Source organism: Phyllobates terribilis, unplaced genomic scaffold (assembly GCF_046119375.1).
Source record: "Phyllobates terribilis strain yellow unplaced genomic scaffold, ASM4611937v1 Scaffold_12__6_contigs__length_324123572, whole genome shotgun sequence".
Lineage (NCBI taxonomy): Eukaryota > Metazoa > Chordata > Amphibia > Anura > Dendrobatidae > Phyllobates > Phyllobates terribilis.
Window position 1 is genome coordinate 31,489,682 of NW_027362772.1, and position 21,004 is coordinate 31,510,685.

Here is a 21,004-nt window from a genome sequence, read left to right on the forward strand (position 1 = left end):
GTGGCCACTTGCAAGTTGTTCTCCTGTTTGAATCTCCTCTGAAGAGTGGCATCATGGGCTCCTCAAAACAACTGTCAAATGATCTGAAAACAAAGATTATTCAACATAGTTGTTCAGGGGAAGGATACAAAAAGCTGTCTCAAAGATTTAACCCATCAGTTTCCACTGTGAGGAATATAGTAAGGAAATGGAAGACCACAGGGACAGTTCTTGTTAAGGCCAGAAGTGGCAGGCCAAGAAAAACATCAGAAAGGCTGAGAAGAAGAATGGTGAGATCAGTCAAGGACAATCCTGAGACCACCTCCAGAGAGCTGCAGCATCAACTTGCTGCAGATGGTGTCACTGTGCATGGGTCAACTATACAAGGCACTTTGCACAAGGAGAAGCTGTATGGGAGAGTGATGCGAAAGAAGCCGTTTCTGCAAGCACGCCACAAACAGAGTCTGCTGAGGTATGCAAAAGCACATTTGGAGAAGCCAATTTCTTTTTCGAAGAAGGCCCTGTGGACTGATGAAACCAAGATTGAGTTGTTTGGTCATACAAAAAGGCGTTATGCATGGCGGCAAAAAAACACAGCATTCCAAGAAAAACACTTGCTACCCACAGTAAAATTTGGTGGAGGTTCCATCATGCTTCCTCCTCCCTCTCCTCTTATTTCAGCCGAAGACTTTTCCTCATTCTTCAAGCAGAAGATTGACACCATCAGACAAAGTTTTTGCCTAAAGCCCCCACAGCCCCCCCCACACCTACTCAACCCTCCTCCTCCAAAACCACATTCTCCGCCATTTCTGAAGATCAACTTTCCTCCTTACTCTCCAAATCACACCTCACCACCTGTAAACTTGACCCAATCCCATCCCACCTCATCTCAAACCTTCCCACTATCTTCATCCCAGCCTTAGCCCACCTCTTCAACCTGTCACTAACAACTGGTGTCTTCCCCTCATGCTTCAAACATGCCTCAATCACACCCATCCTCAAAAAGCCCTCCCTTGACCCATCCTCCGTGTCTAGCTATCGCCCCATATCACTTCTCCCCTATGCCTCAAAACTACTGGAACAACACGTCCATTCTGAACTGTCCTCCCACCTCTCCTCCTGCTCCCTCTTTGACCGCCTACAATCTGGTTTCCGACCGCACCATTCTACAGAAACTGCACTGACTAAAGTCAAAAACGACCTACTAACCACCAAATCTAAGCGACACTACTCTGTCCTCCTCCTCCTAGACCTGACATCTGCCTTTGACACAGTGGACCATTCCCTCTTACTCCAGACTCTCTCATCTCTCGGCATCACAGACTTGGCCCTATCCTGGATCTCCTCATACCTGACAGACCAGACATTCAGTGTCTCCCACTCACAGACCACCTCCTCATCTCGCCCCCTATATGTCGGTGTCCCCCAAGGTTCAGTTCAAGGACCCCTGCTCTTCTCCATCTACACCTTAGGCCTGGGACAGCTCATAGAGTCTCATGGCTTTCATTATCACCTCTATGCTGATGACACACAGATCTACCTCTCTGGACCCGATATCACCTCCTTACTAACCAAAATCCCACAATGTCTGTCCGCTATTTCATCCTTCTTCTCTGCCAGATTTCTAAAACTTAACATGGACAAAACAGAATTCATCATCTTTCCGCCATCTCATTCAACCCTCCCAACTGACCTATCTATCAACGTCAATGGCTGCCCACTCTCCCCAGTCCCTCAAGCTCGCTGCCTTGGGGTAACCCTGGACTCGGAACTCTCCTTCAAACCACATATCCAAGCCCTTTCCACTTCCTGCCGACTCCAACTCAAAAATATCTCCCGGATCCGCACATTCCTAAACCATGAATCTGCAAAAACACTAGTGCACGCCCTCATCAACTCCCGCCTTGACTACTGCAACCTCCTGCTCTGTGGCCTCCCCTCTAACACTCTCGCACCCCTCCAATCTATCCTAAACTCTGCTGCTCGACTAATCAACCTGTCCCCCCGCTATTCCCCGGCCTCTCCTCTCTGTCAATCTCTTCACTGGCTCCCCATTGCTCAGAGACTCCAGTTCAAAACCCTAACCTTGACATACAAAGCCAATCACAACCTGTCTCCTCCATATATCTCCGACCTAGTCTCCCGTTACATACCTGCACGCAACCTCCGATCCTCACAAGATCTCCTGCTCTACTCCCCACTTATCTCCTCCCACAACCGTATACAAGATTTCTCCCGTGCTTCCTCCCTACTCTGGAACTCTCTACCCCAACATATCAGACTCTTGCCTACCGTGGAAACCTTCAAAAGGAACCTGAAGACCCACCTCTTCCGACAAGCCTACAACCTGCAGTAACCACCGCTCCACCTTACCGCTGCACGACCAGCTCTACCGTCACCTACTGTATCCTCACCCATCCCTCGTGGATTGTGAGCCCTCGCGGGCAGGGTCCTCGCTCCTCCTGTACCAGTCGCTGTCACATTGTGTTCAAGATTACTGTTATTGTAATTGTTCTTGTATTATACCCCTTTTTCACATGTAAAGCGCCATGGAATAAATGGCGCTATAATAATAAATAATAATAATAATAATAATAATAATGCTTTGGGGCTGTGTGGCCAATGCCGGCACGGGGAATCTTGTTAAAGTTGAGGGACGCATGCATTCCACTCAGTATCAGCAGATTCTTGACAATAACGTTCAAGAATCAGTGACAAAGTTGAAGTTACGCAGGGGATGGATCTTTCAGCAAGACAATGATCCAAAACACCGCTCCAAATCTACTCAGGCATTCATGCAGAGGAACAATTACAATGTTCTGGAATGGCCATCCCAGTCCCCAGACCTGAATATCATTGAACATCTGTGGGATCATTTGAAGAGCGCTGTCCATGCTCGGTGACCATCAAACTTAACTGAACTGGAATTGTTTTGTAAAGAGGAATGGTCAAAAATACCTTCATCAAGGATCCAGGAAATCATTAAAAGCTACAGGAAGCGACTAGAGGCTGTTATTTTTGCAAAAGGAGGATCTACAAAATATTAATGTCACTTTTCTGGTGAGGTGCCCATACTTATGCACCTGTCAAATTTTGTTTGAATGCAGATTGCACATTTTCTGTTAGTACAATAAACCTCATTTCAAGGCAGAAACATTACTGTGTCCAACAGTTATTACATATATCAAACTGAAATAGCTGTTGCAAAAACACCAATTTTTATAAAACATTAAGCTTAAGATTAATAGGGGTGCCCAAACTTTTTCATATAACTGTATATATTCCATTTGTTGGAATTGGAGGTGTATATACCATATGCTCACTGTGAGTTCCCAATAACCGACCCAGTAGTGGAAGCATCTCTTTGGCCCTTGTGTGACTGCACAGGTTGCTCCGATTACATGTTTACCCCTGATGAAAAGGAAGTGAATATGGAGCAGCCAAGTTAACCACTTCCATTTTCTGCCTTTCCGAGCTGTAGAGTTGTTCCTCCTTCATACTGAATGCGGTGACCTCTTCTTTTCTTTAGAATTAGTATCATTTACAGTAAATTATTATTTTAGTCAAATTTAACTTCCGTAAACGCATAGATCAGCAAAATTGTAAGCAGACATGTAAATTAATAAATATTCTTACTTTCAAAGTATCATAGTCTCCTGCAACCTCTTTTTTGTTAAGACTCGTATAAGTAAGAGCCGGGCTTTCATCACTCTAGAACAAAAAAAATATATATAATAGGTAAAAAAAAATATACCCAAATTTTGACATCATTGTCGAGGACCGTTAACCTGAGCGAAAATATTTTTCAAAGAACTTCTATTTGGTGGAATATAGGAGTAATAGTTTGCGTTGCAGTGCTAGATTAAAGAAATTCGGAGGATTTGATAAGAGATTAGTTCCTGCGGTTTATTCTCAATGTGTTTTGAAGTTGAACCAACTTTTTCATCAGGGGAACCACAATGTATGTACAAAATTATAAACACAGCACTTTTGTTTTTTTCCAATTTTTCATGAGCTAAACTCAAAGATTGAAGACTTTTTGCAAACTCCCTCAAAACTTGCGACATTTGTGGCATTGATCTGTGTAATAACATTTCACATTTTAGAGTGGTCTTTTATTGTGGCAGCCTGAGGCACCGGTGCAAATATCATACTGTCTAATCAGCATCTGGATATGTAATACCTGTCAGGAAGATGGACTATCTGAGCAAAGGATAAGATCTGACTAACACAGATCAAGACAAATTTGTGAACAATATTTGAGAGTAAAAGGCCTTTTGTGTACAAAGAAAAAGTCTTAGATTTGTGAGTTCAGCTCATTTTGAGAATAAGCCATAAATGTCTGACATTGGGATATCCCCTTAATTTCAAGATTTTTTTTGCACTAAATGGCAGAATAATTTGTATTTTTTGACAAACTCTTTGTTTAGCAACGTTTTACATATTTTCTTTCTGTAAAAAAATAAAATAAAATTATAAAGCAGATTATCTCTTCACATCGCAGAGGTTGCAGAGATGTAGTCACTTCGGTGCTTCTGGGGACTTAAAAGGATTGTGCAGCTCAGCAAAATAATATTTTTAATAGGAATACAAGATAATAAGTAATATTTCATTAAACTATTTTATACCAATAATGTTATTAGCACACATATCCATTTATGGTATGTGACATACCTTTTTAAGATGCAGACAACTACTACCGTAAGCAATATAAGTAAACTCATAAATCCAGCTGCCCCTCCGATATTGAAAATATTGTTGTTATTATCTTCAGCTGCATCTGACAAAAGAATCATGTTTATTTCATAGTGATTTATACCAATTATTTATTCAACATTCAATTAAAAAAAATATATAGACTTGTTTTTACATCTAAAACATCCCTGAGTACAAGCTCGGACTGGCCGTCAGGTTAAAAGGAGAATTCCCTGGTGGGCCCCCTGCGCAACAGTGATCACCCCTACAATAAGACCTAACAATACACTTGATTCATTATGTACAGATAAAAACAGCATCTCTTCATTCATTTAATAAACTACCCAGTTAATTATTATATGGAATCAGAGATGAATTTGTGAATGAGGGTATTGTAATATTTACACAAGTGGTCAAAATTGTTGGTACCCCTCGTTTAATGAAAAAAAAACTACAATGGTGACAAAAATAATTTGAATCTGACAAAAGTAATAATAAATTAAAAATCTATGAAAATGATCAAATGAAAGTCAGACATTGCTTTTCAACCCTGCCTCCACAGAAATAAGCTCATGAAATAGGCCTGGACAGAAAGGATGGTTCTTCTTAATTTAATATTTTGCTGAACAACCTTTTGAGGCAATCACTGCAATCAAACGATTCCTGTAACTGTCAATGAGACTTCTACACCTCTCGACAGGTATTTTGGCCCACTCCTCATGAGCAAACTGCTCCAGTTGTCTCGTGTTTGAAGGTTGCCTTTTCCATGTTTCAGCTCTTTCCAAAGATGCTTAATAGGATTTAGGTCAGAGCTCATAGAAGGCCACTTCAGAATAGTCCAATGTTTTCCTCTGAGCCATTCTTGGGTGTTTTTAGCTGTGTGTTTTGGGTCATTATCCTGTTGAAAGACCCATGACCTGCGACTGTGACCAAGCTTTCTGACACTGGGCAGCACATTTCACTCTAGAATCCCTTGATGGACTTGAGATTTCATTGTACCCTGCACAGATTCAAGACACCCTCTGCCAGATGCAGCAAAGCGGCCCTAAAACATAACAGAGCCTCCAGTAGGGACTGGGTTCTTTTCTTGATATGCTTCATTTTTCCATCTGTGAACATAGAACTGATGTGCCTTGCCAAAAACTTCCATTTTTGTCTCATCTGTCCATAGGACATTCTCTCAGAAGCTTTGTGGCTTGTCAACATGTAGTTTGGCAAATTCCAGTCTGGCTTTTTTATGATTTTTTTCAACAATGGTGTTCTCCTTGGTCGTCTCCCATGAAGTCCACTTTGGATCAAACACCGGCGGATGGTGCAATCTGACACTGATGTTCCTTGAGCTTGAAGTTCACTTTAATCTCTTTAGAAGTTTTCCTGGGCTCTTTCGTTACCATTCGTATTATCCGTCTCTATGATTTGTCATCAATTTACTTCCAGCGGCCACATCCAGGGAGATTGGCTACAGTCCTATGAATCTTAAATTTCTGAATAATATGTGCAACTGTAGTCACAGGAACATCAAGCTGCTTGGAGATGGTCTTATAACCTTTATCTTTAACATGCTTCTCTATAATTTTCTTTCTAATCTCCTGGGACAACTCTTTCCTTTGCTTCCTCTCGTCCATGTTAAGTGTCGTACACACCATGTCACCAAACAGCACAGTGAGTATCTGTAGCCCTATATACAGACCCACTGACTGATTACAAGATTGTAGACACCTGTGATGCTAATTAGTAGACACAACTTAATTTAACATGTCCCTTTTGTCACATTATTAGGGCTACTATCATTTCTGTCAAGGCCTATTTCATGAGTTTAATTTTTTTTTTAATTCTGTGGAAGCAGGGTTGAAAAACAATGTCTGACTTTAATTTGTTCATTTCCATAGATTTTGAATTTATTATTACTTTTGTCATATTCAAGTTATTTCTGTGACCATTGTGGGTTTTTCTTTCATTAAACGAGGGGTACCAACAATTTTGACCACTTGTGTACATGTAGTTGAACCGATGTGGTGAAAAACTAAATAAGAAACCTTAAAACCTATTATTATTAGATATATTTAAAATTAACATTCAAGGAGCAAAAATTGATTAAAAAAATAGATAAAATATAATACACTGACTTTTTAAGCATTTTTGCAGCGGCAATTCTTCCGTGGAAACGCTTAAAAAACGCTTGGTAGAAAGTCTGCAATGGTCCCCAATGATAATCCGCATGTGCTGTGCACATGCTGGGAAATTTCCGCTGAGGATTATCATTGCAGAAAAATCCGCAGCATGTCCATTAATTTTGCGGAAACGCGGCATAATTGCCGCCATTTACTTGTATTGAATCGCATAATATCCGCATGAGTACATGTACACATGTGGATATTAAACGATTCAACGCGCGGATGGTACCCGGGTCTGGAGAAGAGGAGACTCTCCTCCAGACCCGGGTACCATAGTACCTGTAGTTAAAAAAGAATTAAAATAAAAAAAACATAATACTCACCTTCTGATGGCCCCAGGTCTCCTTCTCCGTTGCGTCCAGTGTCTTGGGCGGCTCGCGGTGGTGTAAAAGGACAGGTCACGTCGGCGGTCGTGTGACCTGTCACGTGACTAAATGACGTCATTGAAGGTCCTTTCACACCACCGCTAGCCGCCCAAGACACTGGACGCAACGGAGAAGGAGACCGTGGGTCATCGGAAGGTGAATCTAATGTTTTTTTTTTTATTTTTTACCATTTTTATTCTTTTTTTTAGCTATTAACTTGGTCACACTATATAAATCCATATATATAGTGTGACCAAGTTGTCAAGCGATGCTAAAATCGCTTGGAAAAGTGCTTTACAACCCGCATGCTTAAATGCAAGTGAAGAACGCTTCACAAACGCTTCTACCTGGCAGAAAAAACACATATAAAAAAAGTTTTTCCTGCCAGAGAGAAGCGGAAAAAATATGCAGCATTTCTGCATCGTGGGCACTTAGCCTAAGTCAGTAAACAAGGCCAAACAAGGGAAGATATTCAACAGTTTTTAAAAGAGGTCTATCAACCCCTATATATACCATGAATATACTCTACCCCTATTCGTGGAGGTTAGTACCCTAACATGGGCGATATGGCGCCACCACTAAATGAAGAATATCCCTTGATTACTCAAATGAGCCATAGATCTGGTAAGGTCACCAGAATTGGCAAAACATCTGTAGCTAAAAGCAGAATGGTCTATACATATTAGCAATAAGATATGAAAAAATAGAAAAAAGAAAAAGAAAAAACTTCCAGTAACAGCTGAAAAAGTGGTGCTCTATTATATTGATACAAAGAGGAAAAGGTTGATATTGCTGAACTGGTGAGCACTTGATACTCCCAGTCTGACATTGCCAATAGGATGAGCAGTGATGCATAGCTCATGACTGCCACTGGGTGGAAAAACAAGTCACTTCTTGCTTTACTGGATTGTTGATTGGGACTCAACAGAGAATAATGACTGAAAAAGCATGACGGAGAACAAATCTTATTACATTCTTCTGTTAGCAGAAACTGTAAGGTCAAATATTGGGAAATTTTACGATATATCTACTTTATGGTATCTATATCTTCATCTTCAAAAAAGAGTATTCACATTTCATAAAGTGAAGTTCATAATTTCACTATCTGGTAATTCAAGATAAAGGCAGAAGTTCCCTCCAAAGTCAAATGCAGGGAATAATCAAAATTGATTTATGTCTAAGAAGTCAGACATTTGCCAATCATAAACTGAAGGCTTCAAATCAAAAGTGGAATAACAGTGTCTACCCTCGTAGTACTTTTCAAAACAACTCAATATCACAAGCTTTAAAGGCTTATTCTCATTTTGATAGATGAATATTGTCAGATAGTGTTTATAAAAAACACAATTTTTTGTTATTTGCTAGGTATTAAAATTATCCGCCATTCTTGAGACAGCAATACTTGTCTCTTATTTATAACTCAGTGCCATGGAGACCGACCACTGCTTTATGATAACTAAACACCTCCTTTCTATTGAGCTTCTCAGCATTGTTTGAAGATGACCAGTATCACAGGAGTACTGCTGTGACTTCCTAATCCTGGCCAGCTTTAGTGTACTGCTTAAAAGCTAGACACCTGCGGTGGTCGGTCTCCTAGGCAATGAGTTGTGAACAAATTGAAAGCGTAAATATCTCCAGAAAAGTTGCAATTTGTAATAAGCAGTAAATTGCAAAAGTGATTGTTTTTGCAAGCACTATCCATCAGAAATTAGAATAACCCTTTAAAAGTCTTTATAAGATGAGAAAATGTCTGTTATATTCCACCCCCAATGAACAAAGTGAAGCTTTCACCATCGTGACCTAGAGAAGCTTCATGACCCAAGTAGAGTAACATTCTGAAGAAGAATTGTTGGCATAGTGGACACGAATAGATAAAATGGACTTTTAGGGGGAGAAACTTCAACATTAACATTAGTACATAGAAAGTTTGGAGAGTGGGTTCTTGAGCAAATTTGAACATCGATAGAAAAGTAAAACAGTAAGCCTTATAATAAAAACCTGGTGGAACTAAAGGTTCATTTATGAATGTAAGCACTGCAGTAGAATGAGGCAAAGAGCTCAACATGTATCATCAAAACAAATGAATAACCCGACAGAGGACGCTGGAGCCGTTCTACAACATCCACCACTTGTATTTCTATTAACGCTCACATTGTTCAATAAAAGAAAAGATGGATGAATTTCTCGTTCCAATGTCATTACTTGCAGAACAGATAAACTTCTCCAAAGTCATGTTCCACACAGATATTCTTACACCAGTTCTAGTTAAAGTCTTGGCCTTTCCAACTTCATACCATTTGTATTTAGTCATTGGTGGGTTAGCGTTACTTGTACACTGTAATGTTATGCTGTCACCTTCTTTTGGCTGAGGGTTCTGGACAACTGAAATAGTCACATTTTTTGGCTTATCTGTAAGCAAAGACAAACCATTTATGGTCCTGATTAGTATTTTTGTTTTTAGAGTTTCTTGATTTCTTACAGCAGATCTGTCTGATCTATTTGCCAAAATAGCACTAAAAATATTGTGCCATTTGGCTTATAGGAGCTATCACGGAATACATCAGAAATAGTTTGACTCTGTTGAATTCATGAGATGAACACTTCTCCCATCTTTACCTGCTTTTCAGGACGGTGGTTGACAGCTGACTTCTTTATATAAACATATGTAGCCACTAGTGTTGAGCAAGCATGCTCGACACTGCTCGGTACTCGCCCGAGCATCATGCTACTCGGGATGTTCGGCGAGCACCGAGCATTTCCGGGTTACTCGGGCGGGAGCTCGGGTCTCCGCCCTGCATGTTTGGCGCTCTTTACAGAGCCAATGAACATGCAAGGATTGCCAGCCAGTCACTGTAATGCCGCAGCCATGTTGGTTGTGGGCATTACATTGCCGCACAGCTTCACCTCGAGTATTTAAAACCGTGTGCCGCCATCTTGGACACAGTTGCCGGGGATCAGACAGTGTAGGGAGAGTGCTGCTGAGTTAGGGAGAGATATATAGTGCAAAATAGTTAGTGTAGGGTCTCTAAAGTCTGTCAAATCAAACAAAGAGTCCTTCTCAGAGCTAATATCCATCCCAGATATCAGGCAGGCAGGCAGGCTATATAGGAGACGCAGTGGTTATACCAGCAAACGCAGCATTACAGTCCTGTGTACTCCTGCTGCTCAAATTGCTAGACTTAGCTCCAGGTCTTGGGGGCCAGGAAAAATCCTTTTTTCATCTAAATCCTCTTTTCTTTTTTTTTTTCCTCCTTCAGACTGTACAAATACCCATCTTAATAACCTTTTGGGGTCCCCCCCTCCCCCCAAAAAAAAGAGTGTGTCTGTGAGTGTTCAGACAGAAATATATCTATTTAAATCTCTGTATTATCCAGCTTTTGGGCCTTTTTTACATAAAAAAAATCAGTTTGAGTGTGTCGCTCACTGTTCAGCCACAAATATATCCATTTTAAAAAGTCTGGTATACGCCAGTAAATTATAACTGTGGTTTTGCAGATCCACAGTTCAAATCTCTGTATTATCCAGCTTTTGGTCTTTTTTCCGTAAAGAAAAACAGTAATAGTGTCTCCCTAATTGTTCAGACACAAATATATCTGTTTAAAAGATTCTGGTGTATGCCACATAACTAGAACTGTGTTTTTGCAGTTCCACGGTTCAAATCTCTGTATTATCCACTTTTGGGCTTTTTTTACATAAAAAAAACAGTTTGAGTATGTCGCTCACTGTTCAGCCACAAATATATCTATTTAAAAAAGTCTGGTATACGCCAGTAAATTATAACTGTGGTTTTTCAGCTCCACGGTTCAAATCTCTGTATTATCCAGCTTTTGGCCTTTTTTCCGATAAAAAAAACAATAATAGTGTCTCCCTGTCTGTTCAGACACAAATATATCTGTTTAAAAGATTCTGGTGTAGGCCAAATAACTATAACTGTGGTTTTGCAGTTCCACGGTTCAAATCTCTGTATTATCCAGCTTTTGGTCTTTTTTCCGTAAAGAAAAACAGTAATAGTGTCTCCTTGATTGTTCAGACACAAATATATCTGTTTAAAAGATTCTGGTGTATGCCACATAACTATAACTGTGGTTTTGCAGTTCTATGGTTCAAATCTCTGTATTACACAGCTTTTGGCCATTTTTCCGTAAAAAAAAACAGTTTGAGTGTGTCGCCCACTGTTCAGCCACAAATATAGCTGTTTAAACGATTCTGGTGTAGGCCAGAGAAATAGAACTGTGGTTTTCCTCTTCCACGGTTCTAATCTCCTTTCTATTACCCTTTTTCCAATGATAGTGCGAGTGTAAGCTATTTTACTTCATTTACAATGGGCAAGGCGCATAGCAAGGGACGTGGAACTGGACGTTCTGGTGATGGTACATGCAGAGGACGGGGCCATGGCCAAGGTGAAAATGTGCCAAAACCAACAGCCACATCTTCTCGCTCCCACTCCTTGACCGAATTACTAGGGAAGCACAGAACAGCACCAGTATTGCGAACTGATCAGTGTGAACAGGTTATTAATTGGATAGCAGATAATACTTCCAGTTACCTGGGCACCACCTCCTCCGGTCTGTCTTCCACATGGTCACGTTTTAGTAGCCATGAGTCTCGACTGCATACTCCTCCTCACCCTGATTCTCCTTCCTTCCACCATCCTTCCTCCCAGACAGCAACTGATCCCACAGTTGGACACTCTGAAGAGCTGTTCACTGGTCCATTTCCATATTTGTGTCCATCACCTGCTACGCTTGAAGTGGTGGAGGAGGAGATCCCATGTAGCTATGCCCAAGTATTTGAACAGCCACGGCCACAGGAAGGCGACGCTGGCAATTTGTCACAACATGTGGACGATGATGAGACACAATTGCCACGAAGTGAGGCGAATCGCGGTGCGCAAGTGGAAGAGGAGGAGGTGGTGGATGATCTAGTAACTGACCCAACATGGCAGGAGGACACGCAGAGCAAGGCCTGCAGCACACAGGGGGAAGGAGGCAGAGTACCCCAACAGGCAGGAAGAAGCAGTGTGGTGGCCGCTTACAGAAGGTGGGCAACCGTTTCCCGTAACACCAACATGAGGGACGTCGCCAGTACAACCGGTAGGTCTTCCAGAGTCTGGAATTTTTTTAAAGACTCTGCTGATAACCCCAAAAAGGCCTTTTGTACCACCTTCCATGCCAGCATCAGCAGGGGTGACAAAACTACCAGCATGCCCACCACCAGCATGATCAGACACATGTCAGCAAAGTACCCGACACCCGCAGCTTCCGGCACACCGACTGGTGTGTGATATCCCCACACGTTGGAACTCTACCCTCCACATGTTGCAAAGGATTTGTGAGCAGAAGCGAGCAGTTGTGGAGTACCAGCTGCAACAAGGCCGTCGACATTCAGGTCAGACTCCACACATAAGACCTCTTGAGTAGTGTTGAGCCACCCCCGTAGTGTTCGGGTTCGGTTCGGTTCGTCGAACACCGGGATGTTCGAGGAACTGTTCGTCGAACTGTTCGTCGAACACCTTAGAACACCGTCGAACACCGTTAAAACCAATGGCAGGCAAACAAAAACACATAGGAACACATAGAAAACACCTTCAAAGGTGTCCAAAAGCTGACAAACTGCTCAGAAGACGCTTTCTTTAAAAAAGCCGGCCGGCAATTCAGCAGCGGCATACACCGGTACCCGACAATTTAGACATGAAGGAATAGAGCATCACACATAGATTAGATAGATAGAAACATGTCAGTCACATATATATGAAGTACAGTGACAGTGTTGCTTACTGTACTTGTCATTTAGTGTAAAGGATTTATTAAAAAATATAATAGTGTTTTCGTGCACCGTCTCTTTAAAAAAGCCGGCCGGCAATTCAGCAGCGGTACCCGACAATTTATAACAGACAGAATAGAGCTTCACACATAGATTAGATAGATAGAAACATGTCAGTCACATATATATGAAGTACTGTGACAGTGTTGCTTACTGTACTTGTCATTTACTGCAAAGGATTTATTAAAAAAAATAATAGTGTTTTCATGCACCGTCTTTTAAAAAAGCCGGCCGGCAATTCAGCATCTGTACCCGACAATTTATAACAGACAGAATAGAGCTTCACATATAGATTAGATAGATAGAAACATGTCAGTCACATATATAATAAGTACAGTGACAGTGTTGGTTACTGTACTTGTCATTTAGTATTAAAATAAAGGATTTATTATTAAAAAAAATTGGCGTGGGGTTCCCCGTAATTTTAGTCTCTAGCGGAGGTTAAGCAGACAGCTGGGGCAGATGTTTGAAGCCTGGGAAGGGGGTAATACCCACGGAGCTTCCCAGGCTACTAATATCAGCCCCCAGCTGAATACCTAGCCTTTACTAGCTATTAAAATGGAGGACCCCCCCCAAAAAAATGACGTGGGGTCCCCCCTAATTTAATAGCTAGCAAAGGCTAGGCAGACAGCTGGGGGCTGATATTAATAGCCCAGGAAGGGAGCCATGAATATTGGCCCCATCCCAGGCTAGAAACACCAGCCGTCAGCCGCCCCAGAAATGGCGCATCCATAGGATGCGCCAATTCTGGCACTTAGCCTCGCTCTTCCACGCTGCCCTGGTGCGGTGGCAGGGGGTAATAGGGTTGGGGTTGATGTCAGCTTATAATGCCAGCTGACATCAAGCCCAGGTTAGTAATGGAGAGGCGTCTATAAGACACCCCCATTACTAACCCCATAGTCAAAGTTAAAAAAAAAACACAAACACCCAGAATAAAGTCCTTTAATTGAAATAAAGACACAATTCTTTATTGTTCTAAATTAAACCATACTTACCATCACGCCCATTCCAGCTGAAGCCAACGATCTCCTGCAATAAAAGAAAAATAATAAAGCAACCTCATCCTTACCTTTCCATGGTTCCCAGGACAGCTTCAGCTCTGCTACATCGAGATGACAGGCTGGACCGCAGCAGAACGCTGCCATCCAGCCTGTCATCCCGCAGACACTGAGAAGCGCAGGCATGCTTGCGCTCCTCAGTGTCTGACTGTGACGGCATCCAGATGAGCCGACAATGAACTCGGCTCACCTCATGTACGTCGCTGACAGCGTGGGAAAATTCTCCTGCACTCAACGCTTCAGCGTGAGAATTTTCCCACGCTGTCAGTGACGTGCATGAGGTGAGCCGAGTTCATTGGACATGACCTCGGCTCATCTGGATGCCGTCACAGCCAGACACTGAGTAGCGCAAGCAAGCCTGCGCTTCTCAGTGTCTGCGGGATGACAGGCTGGATGGCAGCGTTCTGCTGCGGTCCAGCCTGTCATCTCGATGTAGCAGAACTGAAGCTGTCGTGGGAGCCATGGAAAGGTAAGGATGATGTTGCTTTATGATTTTACTTTTATTGCAGGAGATCATTGGCTTCAGCTGGAATGGGCGTGGCGGTAAGTATGGTTTAATTTAGAACAATAAAGAATTGTGTGTTTATTTCAATTAAAGGACTTTTTTCTGGGTGTTTGTGTTTTTTTTAAATACTTTACTAGAAATTCATGGTGGTCATGTCTAATATTGGCGTGACCCCATGAATTTCGGGCTTAGGGCCAGCTGATAATGCCAAGCTGGCCTTAACCCCTTTATTACCCAGTGAGCCACCGCACCAGGGCCCTGGATGAGTTGAGTACAGCGCCAGAAGATGGCGCTTCTATGAACGCGCCATTTTCTGGGGCGGCTGCGGACTGCAATTTGCAGCGGGGGGGGCAGAAAGCTTGGGCCTCCCTGCGCTGCAGATTCCAGCCCCCAGCTGCCTAGTTGTACCTGGCTGGACACAAAAATAGTGCGAAGCTCCACGTATTTTTTTTTAAAATTCATGAAATTCATGGAATAATTAAGAAAAAAAGGGCTTCCCTATATTGTTGTGTCCGGCTAGGTACAAATAGGCAGCTGGTGGTTGGGAGCAGCCCGTTCCTGCCTGCTGTACCTGACTGGACACAAATATAGGGCGAAGCCCCACATCAATTTTTTTTTCATTATTTCATGAATTTCCTGAAATAATTTAAAAAAAATTGACGTGGGGCTTCGCCCTATATTTGTGTCCAGCCAGGTACAGCAGGCAGGAACGGGCTGCCCCCAACCACCAGCTGCCTATTTGTACCTGGCCAGACACAACAATATAGGGAAGCCCTTTTTTAAAAAAATTATTTCATGAGATAATTAAAAAAAAATTGACGTGGGGCTTCGCACTATATTTGTGTCCAGCCAGGTACAGCAGGCAGGGACGGGCTGCCCCCAACCACCAGCTGCCTATTTGTACCTGGTTGGACACAACAATATAGGGAAGCCCTTTTTTTCTTAATTATTCCATGAATTTCATGAAATAATTAAAAAAAAAAATGCGTGGGGCTTCGCCCTATTTTTGTGCCCAGCCAGGTACAACTAGGCAGCTGGGAGCTGGAATCCGCAGCGCAGGGAGGCCCAAGCTTTCTGGGCCCCACCCGCTGCAAATTGCAGTCCGCAGCCGCCCCAGAAAATGGCGCCTTCATAGAAGCGCCATCTTCTGGCGCTGTACCCAACTCATCCAGGGCCCTGGTGCGGTGGCTCACTGGGTAATAAAGGGGTTAAGGCCAGCTTGGCATTATCAGCTGGCCCTAAGCCCGAAATTCATGGGGTCACGCCAATATTAGACATGACCACCATGAATTTCTAGTAAAGTATTTAAAAAAACACAACACCCAGAATAAAGTCCTTTAATTGAAATAAACACACAATTCTTTATTGTTCTAAATTAAACCATACTTACCATCACGCCCATTCCAGCTGAAGCCAATGATCTCCTGCAATAAAAGTAAAATAATAAAGCAACATCATCCTTACCTTTCCATGGTTCCCACGACAGCTTCAGCTCTGCTACATCGAGATAACAGGCTGGACCGCTGCAGAACGCTGCCATCCAGCCTGTCATCCCGCGGACACTCAGAAGCGCAGGCATGCTTGCGCTCCTCAGTGTCTCGCTGTGACGGCATAAAGATGAGACAAGCTCATGTCCAATGAACTCGGCTCACCTCATGCACGTCACTGACAGCGTGGGAAAATTCTCACGCTGAAGCGCTGAGTGCAGGAGAATTTTCCCACGCTGTCAGTGACGTGCATGAGGTGAGCTCATTCATGTCCAATGATCTCAGGTCACCTCATGCACGTCACTGACAGCGTGGGAAAATTCTCCTGCACTCAGCGCTACAGCGTGAGAATTCTCCCACGCTGTCAGTGACGTGCATGAGGTGAGCTCATTCATGTCCAATGAACTCAGCTGACCTCATGCACGTCACTGACAGCGTGGGAGAATTCTCACGCTGAAGTGCTGAGTGCAGGAGAATTCTCCCACGCTGTCAGTGACGTGCATGAGGTGCGCCGAGTTCATTGGACATGAGCTTGTCTCATCTTTATGCCGTCACAGTGAGACACTGAGGAGCGCAAGCATGCCTGCGCTTCTCAGTGTCTGCGGGATGACAGGCTGGATGGCAGCGCTCTGCTGCGGTCCAGCCTGTTATCTCGATGTAGCAGAGCTGAAGCTGTCGTGGGAACCATGGAAAGGTAAGGATGAGGTTGCTTTATTATTTTTCTTTTATTGCAGGAGATCGTTGGCTTCAGCTGGAATGGGCGTGATGGTAAGTATGGTTTAATTTAGAACAATAAAGAATTGTGTCTTTATTTCAATTAAAGGACTTTATTCTGGGTGTTTGTGTTTTTTTTTTAACTTTGACTATGGGGTTAGTAATGGGGGTGTCTTATAGACGCCTCTCCATTACTAACCTGGGCTTGATGTCAGCTGGCATTATAAGCTGACATCAACCCCAACCCTATTACCCCCTGCCACCGCACCAGGGCAGCGTGGAAGAGCGAGGCTAAGAGCCAGAATTGGCGCATCCTATGGATGCGCCATTTCTGGGGCGGCTGACGGCTGGTGTTTCTAGCCTGGGAGGGGGCCAATATTCATGGCTCCCTTCCTGGGCTATTAATATCAGCCCCCAGCTGTCTGCCTAGCCTTTGCTAGCTATTAAATTAGGGGGGACCCCACGTCATTTTTTTGGGGGGGGTCCTCCATTTTAATAGCTAGTAAAGGCTAGGTATTCAGCTGGGGGCTGATATTAGTAGCCTGGGAAGCTCCGTGGGTATTACCCCCTTCACAGGCTTCAAACATCTGCCCCAGCCGTCTGCTTAACCTCCGCTAGAGATTAAAATTACGGGGAACCCCACGCCAATTTTTTTTAATAATAAATCCTTTATTTTAATACTAAATGACAAGTACAGTAACCAACACTGTGTAATGCACACGCCCGGACTGACTGGCGTGTGCGTGTTTATGTAGTGATTCCACTGTGCCATGAACCGGAGAGTGCCTGGAGGGGCGTAACTAAGTATCTGCCCGATCCAACCAAGGTCGCACGACAGCATACGACGCCAGTGCACCAGGGAGGAACCGAGCAGAGGAACCAGGGTCTACTCCAGGTCAGACTCCGGACACGGCTGTTGACCCACACCGGGGAATACAGGAACAGGCAGACTAGAGCACAAGCTGGGTAGGGTCCAGTACAGACTGGGAGACAAATTCGAAACCGCAGACGCGGTAGACAGAGCTGAGCAAAGCGAAAACCGCAGACGCGGTGGACAGAGCTGAGCAAAGCGAAAACCGCAGACGCGGTGGACAGAGCTGAGCAAAGCGAAAACCGCAGACGCGGTGGACAGAGCTGAGCAAAGCGAAAACCGCAGACGCGGTGGACAGAGCTGAGCAAAGCGAAAACCGCAGACGCGGTGGACAGAGCTGAGCAAAGCGAAAACCGCAGACGCGGTAGACAGAGCTGAGCAAAGCGAAAAACCGCAGACGCGGTGGACAGAGCTGAGCAAAGCGAAAAACCGCAGACGCGGTGGACAGAGCTGAGCAAAGCGAAAACCGCAGACGCGGTGGACAGAGCTGAGCAAAGCGAAAACCGCAGACGCGGTGGACAGAGCTGAGCAAAGCGAAAACCGCAGACGCGGTGGACAGAGCTGAGCAAAGCAAAAACCGCAGACGCGGTGGACAGAGCTGAGCAAAGCAAAAACCGCAGACGCGGTGGACAGAGCTGAGCAAAGCAAAAACCGCAGACGCGGTGGACAGAGCTGAGCAAAGCGAAAACCGCAGACACGGTGGACAGAGCTGAGCAAAGCGAAAACCGCAGACGCGGTGGACAGAGCTGAGCAAAGCGAAAACCGCAGACGCGGTGGACAGAGCTGAGCAAAGCGAAAACCGCAGACACGGTGGACAGAGCTGTGCAAAGCGAAAACCGCAGACGCGGTGGACAGAGCTGAGCAAAGCGAAAACCGCAGACACGGTGGACAGAGCTGAGCAAAGCGAAAACCGCAGACGCGGTGGACAGAGCTGAGCAAAGCGAAAACCGCAGACGCGGTGGACAGAGCTGAGCAAAGCGAAAACCGCAGATGCGGTGGACAGAGCTGAGCAAAGCGAAAACCGCAGACGCGGTGGACAGAGCTGAGCAAAGCGAAAACCGCAAACGCGGCGGACAGAGCTGAGCAAGGCGAAAAACCGCAAACGCGGCGGACAGAGCTGAGCAAGGCGAAAACCGCAAACGCGGCGGACAGAGCTGAGCAAAGCGAAAACCGCAGACGCGGCGGACAGAGCTGAGCAAAGCAAAAACCGCAGACGCGGAAGGAACAGGGCTCTGTTCACACGGAACAGACTAGAAGGGAAAGGCAGAACCAGATACCCACAGGGTACTTGCAGAGAAGTAGCGAGTGGACCACAAACTCACAAACGGAAGTACAGTGACAACGAGCAGGAGTAGGTACGAGTTCAGACTCTGCAGAAAAAGGAAAGGAACGGACATAGAGAAAAAACAGGTAAAAGATAGGAGAGAGTTCAGACTGGAACTGAGTGTACGGAGGAGACCGACACTGCAGCGGGATACAGGAGTGGGTCTGGGAATACGGCCCCCAGAGAGGCGGGACGAACAGGCAAGGAGCGTGTTCAGACTGGCCTGGAAATACAGCCTCCAGGAAGGCGGAACGAACAGGCAAGGAACGAGTACAGACTGCAGGTTAAAGTACACAGATAGGACACAGTACAGACATGGGAACAGATACTGCAAGACAGGTAACATAGACAGGACCTGGCATGTCAGAGACAAAAGCCAACTGACAGGGCAAGATGCTCAGGCATGGGTTAATGGGGCAGCTGGTTTAAATACCAGGTGACAGACAGCAATAGGCTGAGGATGCACAAAGGGTGTGCCTGCAGCAGGTACAAAAAGCAGGAAGTGATCGGGCGCCGCCCATAAGCAGCAGACACAGAAGCAAACAGACAGCATGGAGGGAAGCCAGAGAGACACCCTGGACTGGAGATCAAGTGCGCGCTCTTGCACAGTGGGAGATGGACCACTATGCAAGGACGTCGCCAGGTATGTTACAGTACCCCCCCCCTTACGCCCCCTCTTCTTCAGGCCTGCCAGAATGTTCCGCAGGGAATTCGAGGGCCAATCCTTTACTTCAAGTAGATCACTTCCACTGTCCACTGGAGAAACTGGTCTCATCTGGGTAGCTAGGATGCTACCTCCTATCCAGCCATCCTCAGCAACAGACGAAACAGGTGGAGTACCAGGAACAGCACACAGGGAAGTCTCTCTCCACTTATTATCAGGTAGCACCCCAGAGGGTTCAGGAGACAACTGGAAGTCCTCCGCCGGGTTGAAGGAGTGCAAAGACTCGGGGGTAACCTCTGCTTCGGGGTACATCTTGTCAAACTCACAGGATGAAATGGGCGAGGTATCAGGTACAAGGTGTAGAAAAGTCCCTGTTACCTTGTTATCTGGTGGTACCCAGGAGGATTCAGAAAACAACTGGGAGTCCTCCGCCGGGTCGGAATAGTGCAGAGACTCGGGGGTAACCTCTACTTCGGAGTACACTAGGTCGGACTCGCTGGATGAAGCGGGCGAGGTATCAGGTACCGAATATAGAAGAGTACCTGTCCATTCGTTATCAGGTAGCACCCCGAAGGGTTCAGGAGACAACTGGAGGTCCTCCGCCTGGTCGGAGGGGTGTAGAGACTCGGGGATAACCTCTGCTTCGAGGTACATCTTGTCAAATTCACAGGAAGAAATAGACAGGTTATCAGGTACAGGGTGAAAAAAAGTCACTGTCTCTTTGTCATCTGGTGGTACCCCGGAGGAGTCAGGAAACAACTGGAGGTCCTCTGCCGGGTCAGAAGAGTGCAGAGGCTCGGGGAAAACATCTGCTTCAGAGTACACTAGGTCGGACTCACTGGACGAAGCAGGTGAGGTATCGGGTACCGAGTATTGGAAAGTCTCTGTCCATTCACCACCAGGTGGCACCCCAAAGGGTTCTGGAGACAACTGGAGGTCCTCCGCCTGGTCAGAGGGGTGTAGAGACTCATGGGTAACCTCTGCTTCAGAGTACACTAGGTCGGACTCACTGGACGAAGCAAACGAGGTATCAGATCCAGGATATAAGAAAGTCTCTATCCATTCACCACCAGGTGGCACCCCGAAGGGTTCTGGAGACAACTGGAGGTCCTCCGCCTGGTTGGAGGGGTGTAGAGACTCGGGAGTAACCTCTGCTTCGGAGTACACTAGGTTGGACTCACTGGACGAAGCGAGCGAGGTATCAGGTACAGAGTATAGGAGAGTCTCTGTCCTTTCGCTACCAGGTAGCACCCCGAAGGGTTCTGGAGACAACTGGAGGTCCTCCGCCTGGTCGGAGGGGTGTAGAGACTCAGAGGTAACTACCACTTTGGGGTACCCATTGTCA

The 21,004-nt window shown here is 45.0% G+C and overlaps 1 protein-coding gene across 1 annotated transcript in view; it reads right to left on the reverse strand.

Annotated features, from left to right (window-relative positions):
- Positions 1–9,353: 9,353 nt before the first annotated feature.
- LOC141171647 (B-cell receptor CD22-like) overlaps positions 9,354–21,004 on the reverse strand; it is a 60,795-nt gene continuing 49,144 nt past the window's right edge. Inside the window, exon 5 of the mRNA XM_073655311.1 lies at positions 9,354–9,622. Within this exon, the coding sequence (XP_073511412.1) occupies positions 9,354–9,622 (269 nt within the window). The remainder of the gene's footprint in view (positions 9,623–21,004) is intronic.